We start from the raw sequence: 12,263 nt of genomic DNA, 5'->3' as shown, positions 1-12,263 counted from the left end.
TGTCTGTCTCTCTGTTCCCCATTACTGGACACATAGTTGGAAAAGCTGGGAGAGAGTTTCTCCTGTAACCATCAGGGATTGCATCTCATCCCACAGATATATTAATAATCTTTATTTTGTATGGAAAGAGTACAGTAGCTGTGCAAAAATAGAACTACAGGACAAGACTAATATAGGACTTGTACAAAATATCAAACAGTAAATAATAAATAAGCTAAAGTGTAATGATGCAAACTGCAGAAGGATGTGTAGAGCTGGGTACAGCTGTTTACAATGTACACAGAACACTGTAATCAAGCATGATGGGAAGAGCATAAAGCTGAGCACTCCAATTGAATTGCACTCATAGGAATGTCACTGCAGCAGTTCATTTTCAGAATGTTCTTGCCAATAAAAACCCTCATTTCCTCAAAAAACCAACTTCTCAGCTTCATCCTGTCATGCAACTGCACGTACGTTTTTCCCCAAACTTTCACGTCCACCCCATCCGTTTCTTGGTTTTCCCATAAAAACATTTACTAAGCATTTTGTTGTTGTACCTTTTCACAAATAAACAATAAATCATTTTGCTTTAAGATAGCACCCAAAGGTGATTAGATACCCTATATAAAGTGCGATTATTGTTAATAGGCCATAATATTGTGTTCTTCAGTGCAATAACCAATATGGTCAAAGCCTCTCAACACACATGCAAATGTCACTCATTTAATTTCATTTCTTCTATTTACTAAAAATAGTTATATTTACATGTCAAAGTATGGCTGCTTATAGTTTACTCATACACAAAGTATTTATGCTTCCTAAATGTACATCATGCAACCCAAATTAGATCTCACTAAAAAAGTGATAATTTGATTTTTAAAAATGCATGCATGTACAGCTCTGAGTATTCTGCAGCAGCTTATCGCCCTTAGCACTGCTGTGAGACATCAGCACGTAAGCATTTGAGAGGCACAAGTACTGTGTGTGAGATGCAGGAGAACCAAAAGCCAAGACCGAAGCCCTAGGTGAAAGGAGACGCTTATTTAATGGTAACATGTAAGTAATGGAAAGGATTTCTCCACTCAAGCTCCTAGGTCAACCTAACTGAGTCTTTCTACATGAATTTGTTATTCCAGTTACTGTCACTGTCCTGTGATGGTAGGAACAGTTGGAAGTGGTTGTATCCCGTTGAAGACTGCTCCCTGGGACCCAGCCATGCCTGGGCAGTCAGTGTTCTGTACAGCAGTCAGACCCTGCCATGCTGTGAGCCAGGTCTAGCCTGTCACTGTACAGAACAGCATTTATACATTTGATTCAATGAACGAGCGCTTTGGTTTTGCTGTGCTGACGTGACTGAGGTGGCTGTCCTGAGCGCTGTGGGATGGCAGTTTGGCTACAGCATCGGGGTACAAATGAGAACCTTGGCTGGGTGATCTGCTGTCTGTACAGTGGGGAGGGATTTGGCATGTGAGCTCCTCGCGTTCTTTTGCTTGCACGCTGCTCTGGCTGCCCTCTCCCAGGGCAGCACCTGTAGATGATCCTTTAGTTGAGAAGTGTTTAACTGAGAACTGCTCCAGGGTGGAGGGCTGAATGCCTGCAGAAGCAACGTTTGTGGATAATCCATCTGCTGCCTGAGAGTGCCAGGTGCGACTAGATTGCATGTTTTGCTGCTGAAACCTTGCAGTCTTGTCCATGATTCCCATAAACGGGGTGTTGCGGGGTCGGTGCTCAGTACCCTGAGCTTGGCTCACATTGGTCTCCTTGAGTCGAACATCTGGGCCCAGCCCCTTAACACTGCCTGACAAACTGCTGGCTGAACTGAAGCTGCTTGATGAGCTGGCAAGAAGCACACTACTGGATGGAGAGCCAGAAGAGCCACCACTGGGTCCAGGACTTTGCTGCCTTGGGTCACTGAAATTCACTGGAGCAGAGGCTGCTGATGTGTCAGCAGGTTTAGATTTGGTAGCAAAAGAACGAGAAGAAAGAGTCTCATGATGCTGTGGATGTGAACACTGGCTGGACACAAACTTCTCATTGTGCAGTTCAGGAGGCGGATCTGTGGAAATGCTTCCAGATGACAATGTGCTTGTCCCATCCACATGGTGACTTCTGGAGTGCTGGATGGGCAAGGGACTGTGGGGAAGATGCTGCAAAGATGATTGTGTCTTAGTGCTACATTGACTGCTTCCTGGTTTAGATCCAGGCTGGATGGAGCTCAGATGCTGATTAGTTTTTACAATCTGTGCCTGCTTTGTTGGCTGCATGATCAAGCCTGGCTCTCTCACGTACTTGTTGCTTGTTCTGCTTTGAGGGGACACAGACTGAGCTTTCTGAACACCTTCTTGAAGGGTCCTGCTAAATAATGAAGCAGCTGAGGAACACTGCAGCCTTTGTGGAGGGGAAACAGATTCACTGGGGTGTGGTAGCTCATCTTCCCTGTCTTGAAGATTAAAATTATCATTCACACCTGGTACAATACCCTCCTCGTCATTATCAGAGTTGTTGGTTTGTTCAAGTAGCTGTGGAGACTGATGCTTCTGTTGCTGTGTTCTCTGGAACTGTTTGCATTCCTCTTCCACCCGAGCCAGGAGACGTTTTATCTCCTGATTGCTGGGGCACAGCTGAATGGCTTCCCGTAGGTCAGAGAGAGCAGCAAGGAGTTTTCTGTTTCGGAAGAAATAAGTAAACAATGAAAACTGTGGCAAATCTGAGTCCCAGCATTGCCTACTACTAATCCACCTCCACCTATGCAGTGAAATATCCTGATTAGTTGCTTCCTGCTGCAGGTGGTGACAAATTAGAACTGGAAGTTCTCCACCTCAGGAAATTCTTAACTAGAGTGGGAGTGCAGACACAACCCTGAACTCCTCTCTCAAGTATCCTGACAGCCCATGCAGAAACCCCCAAGAGACCTCTCTGCTGGGAACACTAGGAAGTGACATGTGGTCTCACAAGCTCCGCAGTTACCTCCAGAATAGGGAACCTGCTGAACTCTGCTTCATTTATTGATATGTTTAGAGAAGACATGGTGAATCAAAAAGGCATCTCTTCATGTACTTCAGCTACACCCCTGTAGTTTTTTATTCTTCCAACCTGAAGAGAGAGTTCCTCCTCTCTCCACTTGTTTTTGTCTTCAGCTGCTAATGATTCATCATATTCTGTCCTATCAAAGCAGCCAGTAATAAATCAGAAACTTGGCAATAAATAATGAAGTGCTGGAGTTGGGTGGTACACTGCTGGCCACAATCTTCTGAGTCATGTGGAGCAGCAGACCCATTCAATGTTACACTTAAAATAATCCTTCTTCAAATGAATTTGTGACTTTTTAAACTGCCTCAATACTCAATAGAGTACTCAATACTGCTATTTGGATGTGGTTAGCTTTATCTGATAGTTCAGATGTACAGTGCACTAAAAATAATTTCTTCTTTGCAAATTTGAAATATAACTAGCAGAAAAGAACAAGTTATTAAAAAGGGAAAGTTAAAAAATATCTGTGCAGACAGATGTACAGAATCAAAAAGTACCTGCTGTTCCTCTTGGCTCTTGCTCTGGCATAATAGGCTTCATAACACTTAGGCTTCAGATCCAAGGCTTTGGTAGCAAACTCTTCAGCCATACCAAAATCCTAATAAAGGAATCAAACACGCTGGTTACACAGTGCCAGTCAAAGCCAGCTGCCAGCCCCAGGTCGTGCTTGGGCTCTGGGAGCGCAGCCAGAGGCTCCTGCCCCAGTCTGCAAGAGCACATATGGGCACAGCCATGGCACCTGGGTTGCCGTTTGATAACAAAAGGTGGGAGCAGTGTTTTCCATTCAGTCTTTTAAAAGTACCATAAAGATCCAGCAGTTCATCATTCTAAAATAACTGCACGATGTTAAGACCAGCTGTAATAGATCCCCCACAGCAACACGCCCTCATCTAATAAACCATTTATTTATTGACATGGTCAAGCCCAAGGCCAGGATATAGTTAAAAGGATTATAAACCAGCACAGATAAGATGTCCACATACAACCCCAGTAACGCAGTAGGATGTAAGTCTCAGATTTCCAGTGCCAGAGAGGTAGCAGACTAACAGCAAGAGCTTACATTTGTTTTGCGGCGACATCGTGACAAGTTCAGGTATAATGAAACTCTCAGTTCAGTGAAGGCTTTCATTTCCTCACCAAATCCTTCCCTTGGGAACTTCCTCAGTGCGTACTGATAGCGCTGTGCTGCTTCCCTCATCTTGCCTTTCTGCAAATATTAGGGAACAAGAGGTTTTTCACAAACTTTTAATATCGCAATACTGTTGCCAAAAAGCATGTATTTATATTTGACATCTAACAAGAGATGCCTTTCAAGTAAAAAACACAGAGACAGATTTTTCAATAAATATACACAGTATGAACTACACTATCAGACAAGCACAGCGAGAGCCTGCATGTTAACCAGAGTTTGTGTTTCCTCCTGAACTCAAATGTTTAATGGTGTCTGGTGAGGATAATACTTGCACTAATACGTACTATTAGTACCAGAAAAAATTAATGTACTGTTTTGTTTTAAACAGAGCAGTAATATATCAGATTATATAGTTGAATTCAGTCTACCTTCAGGCAGAAGTCCAATGCTGCAAGAAAAAATGAAAAATCTACCTACTTTATACAGCGTATTTCCTTCTTCCATGAGTTTCTGCAGAAGAATCAGGAGAATATCGGGTTTGGAGGTGGCCATTGCCCACGCTGCATTTCCTGCAAGTTAAATTTTAAGGGTCTCTTACAAAAGGGAAGAAAGTATGTTTCTGCTGTCTTCCACAGCAGAAAGCCTGGTCCTGCTTCAGTACACATTCCACCTACATGCAACTGATAGTACGATTATCATCATAATTAGGGTGCACACATTTGAAATACATCTATGCCACCACCTGCACAGCAGCCAGGTACTAAATGGTCTGATACATTTCCCCCCTCTAAAGGAATGTATAGAAATCACAAATTCAGGCCTAAGTAAGAACCTGTATTTGATCATATTACTACCCAAATAATATGAAATAGTGATTCAAAGGTACTACATATTCAGTCATTATCACATACACAACTGCACCATGTGCTTACCTACTGGTAATACATGACTTACTTTTTTTTGTTTACCTTTGCAAAAATACACAGTTCTATAGTTTATTAGAAGAATGTTATTTAAAAGTAAAACTTCTTAATCTAAATCATTAATAGTGCCCTAATTATGTATCAGTAATAGCACCATCATCATTTTCTTGTCTTAAGGCAATATGTTAAGGCAGAGTACCCAGTGACTCCTCCAGACCTCACAGTCAGCACACATCAAAGAAGGAGCAGAAAAAAAGTTCTTGTGTTTCCTCACTTCTAAAGTGAGTCCTGTATGTCTGCCTCTAAAGGAGATTGTTTCTCTTGGGTAGACATCTGCAAACCAGACAGCCTGCAAAAATCTGGTGCGTTATTTCATCTAGTGTACAGAAATAACTAGTTCTGGCAGAGCAGAAGGCAGCTGCTGGGCCTGGTGCAGGCAGTCACTGACCCAGCTTAGCTCCCTTCCTCAGCAGCATGACCACGACCGAGGTGTTGCGGCAGCCGATGGCTCTGTCCAGCGGCCTCATGCCACTGTGGTCCACGTGCTCGATCATTGCTCCTTTCTCCACCAAATACTGCACCTGGGAGAAGAAATGAGACGTGCCTTGGAACATGGCTTTTGCTAGGAAAGGCAGACCACTGCAATATTTAAGGTACCATGTAATCTTTGAAACACACTGAGCACATGCTGCAGAGTACAACCCACAACGTAAAACCCACTGAAGGCACCACAGCTCGGCAGGCTGGAGGGAAGCAGCAATTCCTTCCCACAGCCATTACTTGCCCAAGGGCCACCAGCAGTGATCCTGTACGGGAAGAGGCATCAACAGTCCTGCCCATGGCCAGGCCCCACAACCCATGGCCTGCCCAAGGACCTCTTCCCCGGCACTGTTCCTGTCCCAGCCTGTCCAGGGGCTGAGCACAGACTGAAGGGACTGGTCTGGCCAGGGAACGGAGCTGGCACCACTCCAGGACAATAACCTACAGCAAATGCAGGGACAGGAAGGAGCCTGGACACCCCTCATTCTCCAGCAGTCTCGAGTGTCACAGACAAAAACACACACAGTGTCTGAAAACCACCAAAGCCATTTTGGAACCTGAGGGCTTATTTACAATTTCAAGTTAATTCAGACAAAGGCTGAATGGGACAAGGTACTGCAGCACCTGAAACACACCTTGTCTATGTGAGCTGCAGGAACACAGATGTGAGCACAAGAGGCTGCATGTGCTCTGCCTAGTTCCTTGCTGCCCTCTTGGATCTGTCCATACAGATCTGAGTGTGCCCTTCCTCTTCTTAAGGTATTTCCTCTATGAAGGCACCAACTGTCCAGAACCCTGAGAAGAGACCTCTGTGGGTTTGCAGCATAATTCCAGGCTTTTACTTCATCTAGAAAATGCTTTCCTGAGCAAACATTTTCACAGCAGTCAGGATGAGAGCAGTGTAACCATCTTGGCTACGTCCCTGAATTTGCTATTTTGGTAGGCAATATTTTTTCTAAATTTCAAATTTTTTATAAATTTTTTTAAAATTTTTGTTTTGTTATACTTACAATATCAGCATCCCCATAAAAAGCTGCCAAGTCTAGGGGTGTTCGTCCATTTTTGTCTGTCTGATCAGTTGCTGCACCTTTCTCTACTAAATACTGAACCACTTCCTTGTGGCCTTTCAGACATGCCCAGCTCAGAGCTGACAGTCCTTCCTTGTCCAGAGATGAAACAGTTGCACCTGTAAAATGAAAACACACTTCGTTATGAACATTCTCTGTTTAAATGGAAAAATTGGTTATCTCACCCAGATGCAATCCCTGGTGCAGTTGTAATGCACTATTTATTTTCTACCTTCAGAAAGGAGAAATTCCACAGTGCCCAGATGTCCTTCACAAGAAGCCACCATCAATGGTGTCCGGCCTTGCTTGTCACTTAAATTCACATCAGCCCCATGCTCCACTAGAAGTTTAGCAATCTGAAACAGAAAATATCAGTTTAAAAATACATTCATTGCACCAGGCGGGAGTTAGATTGAAAATGAGAATTTCTTCTCAGAAAGTGCTGTCCAGCCCTGGCACCAGGGCAGAATTCCCACTGGCCACATCCCTGAAGGGATTTAAAAGGCACATGGGTGTAAGACTTCAGGACATGGGTTACTGGTGGCCTCAGAAGTACTGGGGAACAATTGGACTTGATGGTCTGGGAGAGCTTTTCCAGTCTTACCAATTCTGTGATGTTATGAGAATTGGTAGATTGAGATTTCAGACATAATATCATGAACTTTTAAAAAGGAGGTCTAAGGTGGCACTTATGGCAATCTCTGAGAAATTCTACATAACTCAAGCCCTGACTGCAGTTCAAGGCTTTCTCCTGACAGGAGAGACCAGCATGAGGAAGGCTTCTGAATCCAAGGTTCTCTCTCTGCACAGCAGCATAAAAGATCTGAAATCACCTCTGATCTTGGTCTAGGAAGGAAAATATTTTAACTCACATTATTTTTCAGGTATATTAAAACTAAGACTTTGTGAGGCCAACATGATTTTTAAGTTATTTCAAGGGGTACAAAGGGTTTGGAAGTGAAGCTTCTGAGCCCATCCCTCCGAAGCAGATGCAAACGGGTATTAGAAAATTGACAGAGATGGGAGGAATCGGGGCCCAGCTCCCAAGGGGTGCCCAGGGCTGTGCCAGACCTGCCAGTGTCCCTGCCGGACGGCGCAGAGCAGCGGGGCCGCGCCTCTCCTGCTGCCTCTGGTGACGGCGGCTCCGTGCGCGAGCAGCAAGCGGCACACGTCCAGCTTCCCCCGGCCCGCCGCAGCTGTCAGGGCTAGAGAGAGCACTGCCATCAGCACCAGCTCTTGGCCTCCTGCCCTTTGGACACATCACAACACCCCTGTGTTTCTGAATCCCCAGTCTTTCAGCTTTTCACTGGGACACTTACTGAAAGCTGAAAGGAACAAAAAAGTCCCCATCGTGACTTCCACCCCTCTTCTACTTTGCTCATATTGTGTTTTAAAAAGAACTTGTAATTTAAATTTTGTTGTTTGTGTTGAAGCCTCACCAGTCATGCCAACAGTGTTTAGAAATGAGTTCATGTGTGACTTATGCAAGAATCAGCAAAGGACTTGTCCCTCCAGTTTCTAAAGCCTAATAACTTGAATTTTCTACTAAAAAATGGGTCAAATTATGAATTTCCTGTTACTAATTTTTAGCATTTTCAAACATGATCAAATAGAATTTTTTTTTAATTCCAATGAACACTGAAAGTAAAGGAAATTACAAACACTGCAGGAAGAAGTAAATTTTTCTTTTTTAGCACTATCTTACGCATTCCCTCCTCAGTCGATGAAAATGCACTGTGTTCCAGTTATAACAACTGTTTAGAGCTGAACAACTGAAAAATAACTGTTAAGGATACCAGTAAGTCCTGTTTAAAAATCCCCCTTTTAGGAGTTCACTTCCTCAGTGAGAGTCCCAATGTATTATGCAAGGATTTCAATCACTGACAGGAAAACACTGAAGAACAAAATTAATTTAGAAACAGACGTATGGCTTCTGGAATTCACTGGATTTGCAACAAGGGCTTTGTAGAGGTGCAGGAACATCTACAGCACATCTGCTTCTCCAGGGTGTGAGAGGTCACTGAGCACCATCCCCACACCCTCGGCTGTTCCAGGGAGTGGAGCTGCACACCAGGGAACTGCAGTGCACCCATTACAGTCTGCCTTAAAAACTGAATCTGCCCCTCCCCAGATGTCCAAAGGCAGCTCTTTTCTTCTACTGCCTAATTAGAACAAATGAGGCTTTGGCCCAGCTTTTCCTGAAAACTACTGATATTTAAACAAAGGTTCTCAGACAGAGAATACCATAAAATTCCACACTAAAACTTAAGCACTCTATTTCCACAATTTTCCATTTACTTCAAAAGTAAGTAATTTATAGTACTTTTAATGTAAAACAGTTCTTCAATACTTGAGATTAATAGATTCAGTAAGTTAAAACTATACTTATAAACTGCATTTTATTATTAAATCTACTACTTTCCATTATTTTTACTATAGTAAATTAAATTTTAAAAGTATGATTAAAAACTCTTGATTCTTAAATTAGCAACTCTAATTACAAAACACACAAGAAGGAAGTACCTGTTTCTCCCCACAAGCCATCAGTGTCATTGATGTCCATGTCATGGTCCTTTTCAACTGTCAGGATGTAACGAACCACCTGCCAAAAACAGAGAGCACAAATGTGCTGGGCCACAGGAGCAGCACTTGTCACTTGTATGCTACAGCAAGGGACAAAAGATGTAAAACAAGTGAGAGTGCTTCTCTCTCAGTGCAATAATCAATAGAAAAGAAAATCGGTATTGCTCAAAACAAATTCAGTAGGATTTTAGAATGACTTGAAGGCAAGTGAATGTTACTGAAAACAGTTTAAAAAAAGCCCATTGCTCTTCCATGGATTTGCTATTTGGCACGAATATGATTTAATGAGCTCCCATGTGGCCTATACAGAACAGAATAATCAAAATAAACAATGGCAAAAATAAAGCATCCCAGTTCCGTGAGGAAATTCCATATCATCTAAAACAAGCGAGCAAAAATGTGAGTATTTGCACACATTTTGTAAAATGGTGATACCTCGGTTTTTCCTTCCACGTTGGTTATATTTTACCTGGTTTTCTATATTTCTTCCCAGAATAGTCTAAGCATATATTGATAAAGGGTAATTTTTAAAGCTGAAATAAGCTTTAAATGAAGTTTTGCTGTCTTTCTACTACATGTATTCCTTGTTATACTATAATAAGGAAATCTGTGTTTTGAAACCACCTGCTAAAAGATTAAATTAAAACTTTTTCTAATTACTGTTTTAAACAGATTTTCTAATGGGGCACATGGTCACTGAGGCCGCAGTAACAGGTGAGTGAAGAGAATCACACTAACAAAGTCTGGGATGCTACAGGCAAAAACAAAGGCAGCAAAGGTGAAAGGATCTGGGTGTTTTCAGGCTGTCTGAAAACTGTTGCAGACACTTGCCCACGTACACTGTATGGAAAATCCTAGAATTCAAAATGCTAGGACATAATTTGTTAAAATTAATGAAATACACAGATCTTCTTTCTAGTTAAGAATACAGCTTCTTAATGTCTTAAAAATAGAGACAGACGGACATATTTCAGGTATGTATTTATGATTAATGTGATCTCTGTTATTGATATTCAGGATTTGACTGCTTTCATTTAATTACTGGACAGCAAACAAGAACTTTTATGAGAGTGAAGGAATTACCTATTCATCCAAGTTAACCATAGCTCAGAATCCTCAAGTTTATATTGCAAGACAGCAATGGTTTATATACAATATAATAAATAACTGCACATAGACATTTGTACTTTTGGATCATCTAAACAACTTCAAATATCAGACTCTTTATCTTACAGCAATTTAAAAATAGATTTACAAGAAGTAAATATTGAAACACCTTTATTGAAGAGATTTTGTTTCCTCTTTGGTACATCACTTACTACACAATTAAGTCCCCTAGCCTAGCTGATCTTCATTCAAGGATCTTTACTCACCCATTACTTTTCTATCAAGGTTACAGTTTATTTTCCCAATGAACAGAAGATATACTTGTATTACCTAAATATCTAAAGCATTTAAAGTACTTCTCATGTGTTTATTTTTAGTGTTCCTTACCAAATTTCTGTCTAAAGTGACACTGAGCTGAAGACTATAAGTTGACACATACATCAAGCTAAAAACTGAAGCCTGTGTGATTGCATGCAATGAAATTTGGAAGAAAAAATTCAACCTGAAGTAGAAACATACTTGGGTGGATCAGTGACACAGAAAATCATCACCACCGCTAGAGATTTAGGACTACTTCCAAGAACAGAGAAGAGAAAGTAGACAGAAAATTACATATAAACAGATCCTGAGGCAAGCTATACTATCAGATACTCAGCTAGAGCATTTAAACCAGCTGCTAATACATACTATGAGAAATATCAGAAGTGTCAACAATTCTTTCCAAGCCTCTTCTAAAAACAGCTGCAAGCACTGTTGTACAATTCTGATGATTTCAAACCGTTCTGAAGTACCTGAATTGCCAACCCACCTGGCAGTGCCCCATGCTGGCCGCTGCTGTGAGCGCTTGCTGCAGCGCCTGGCGCTTCCGCAGTGAATCCTGCTCTCGTGAGGGACTCACCCAAACCAGGCTGAGCAGGAACTCCAGGATCCCACAGTGCCCCCTCAGTGCACTATGGACCAGAGCACACTGGCCCTTCTTGTCAGCAAGGTCAGCCTAAGGGGGAAAGGATATGTCTGAGGTTAACAGGAACAGTGAAAGGCTGTGGAGAGGAGATGCTTCAGAGCACTCAGAGAGAGCAGCTCTCACTCCTGACTTCCAGGACAAGGGGGAACATCTGGGGAACTGCAGGCCAAACAGCCTCACTGAGCAGCTGGGAAAGGATGGAAAAACTAATCCCAGAGAGCACCACCAAACACAGGAAGGACAAGGTGAGCAGGACCAGTCAGCATGGGCTGGCCAAGAGGAGATTGTTCTTAGCCTGCTGGACAGCCAGCAGCTCTGAGGGGACCAGAGGGTGGGTGAGGAGAGCTGGGGATCTCCCTGACCTCCACTTTGAGGGCTCCAACATCTCTCAGTAACAGTCACTGACAAGGTGATGGCCACAGGTCACTGAAGTGCACAGTGAGGGGCACCCAAAGCTGGCTCTGCCAGAGGGTTGTGACCAGCAGCACGAGCAAAATGCTTCATGAAGTCTGGACTCACCCCTCAAGCTATGCCTGATAATTATTGACTTAAGTAACAGCTTTTTTAGGTCTTTGTATGACTCTTCTGGTTGCAGGCTTGGCAATCTCTGTGCACCAGCTTACCTTTGCCCCTTTTCTGCACAGCAGGGACACGATGTTCATGTGACCTGCAGCGGCTGCGTAACTAAGGGCTGTCATCCCATTTTCTGAAGCTCCATCAATAGCAGCTCCAAACTCCAATAAAAGAGTCACCACTTCCTCGTGTCCAAGGTGTGACTGAACACACAGCACTGGAGCATTATTCAATACCTCAGTCCTGTAATTCACATTCGCTCCTGCCAAAATCAGCAGCCGACTCACCTAAAATTTAATTTAAACAAAACAATGTTTTCCTCAGATTTGTCTGAATTTGCTATCTTGATCAGGTATTCATTT

The 12,263-nt window shown here is 42.7% G+C and overlaps 1 protein-coding gene across 10 annotated transcripts in view; it reads right to left on the bottom strand.

Annotated features, from left to right (window-relative positions):
- Positions 1-97: 97 nt before the first annotated feature.
- TANC1 (tetratricopeptide repeat, ankyrin repeat and coiled-coil containing 1) overlaps positions 98-12,263 on the bottom strand; it is a 65,201-nt gene continuing 53,035 nt past the window's right edge. For all 10 annotated transcript variants that reach the window (XM_033064847.1, XM_033064848.1, XM_033064855.1 and 7 more), the window contains 11 exons: positions 11,952-12,188; positions 11,173-11,358; positions 9,198-9,276; positions 7,746-7,879; positions 6,907-7,030; positions 6,618-6,793; positions 5,516-5,648; positions 4,622-4,713; positions 4,073-4,219; positions 3,510-3,610; positions 98-2,646 (listed from right to left, as the gene is read on the bottom strand). In XM_033064847.1, the coding sequence (XP_032920738.1) occupies positions 1,284-2,646; positions 3,510-3,610; positions 4,073-4,219; positions 4,622-4,713; positions 5,516-5,648; positions 6,618-6,793; positions 6,907-7,030; positions 7,746-7,879; positions 9,198-9,276; positions 11,173-11,358; positions 11,952-12,188 (2,772 nt within the window). In that variant the 3' untranslated portion in view covers positions 98-1,283. The remainder of the gene's footprint in view (positions 2,647-3,509; positions 3,611-4,072; positions 4,220-4,621; positions 4,714-5,515; positions 5,649-6,617; positions 6,794-6,906; positions 7,031-7,745; positions 7,880-9,197; positions 9,277-11,172; positions 11,359-11,951; positions 12,189-12,263) is intronic.

This window comes from Catharus ustulatus, chromosome 7 (assembly GCF_009819885.2).
Source record: "Catharus ustulatus isolate bCatUst1 chromosome 7, bCatUst1.pri.v2, whole genome shotgun sequence".
Classification (NCBI taxonomy): Eukaryota; Metazoa; Chordata; class Aves; order Passeriformes; family Turdidae; genus Catharus; species Catharus ustulatus.
This window is presented reverse-complemented; position numbering and strand designations above follow the sequence as displayed.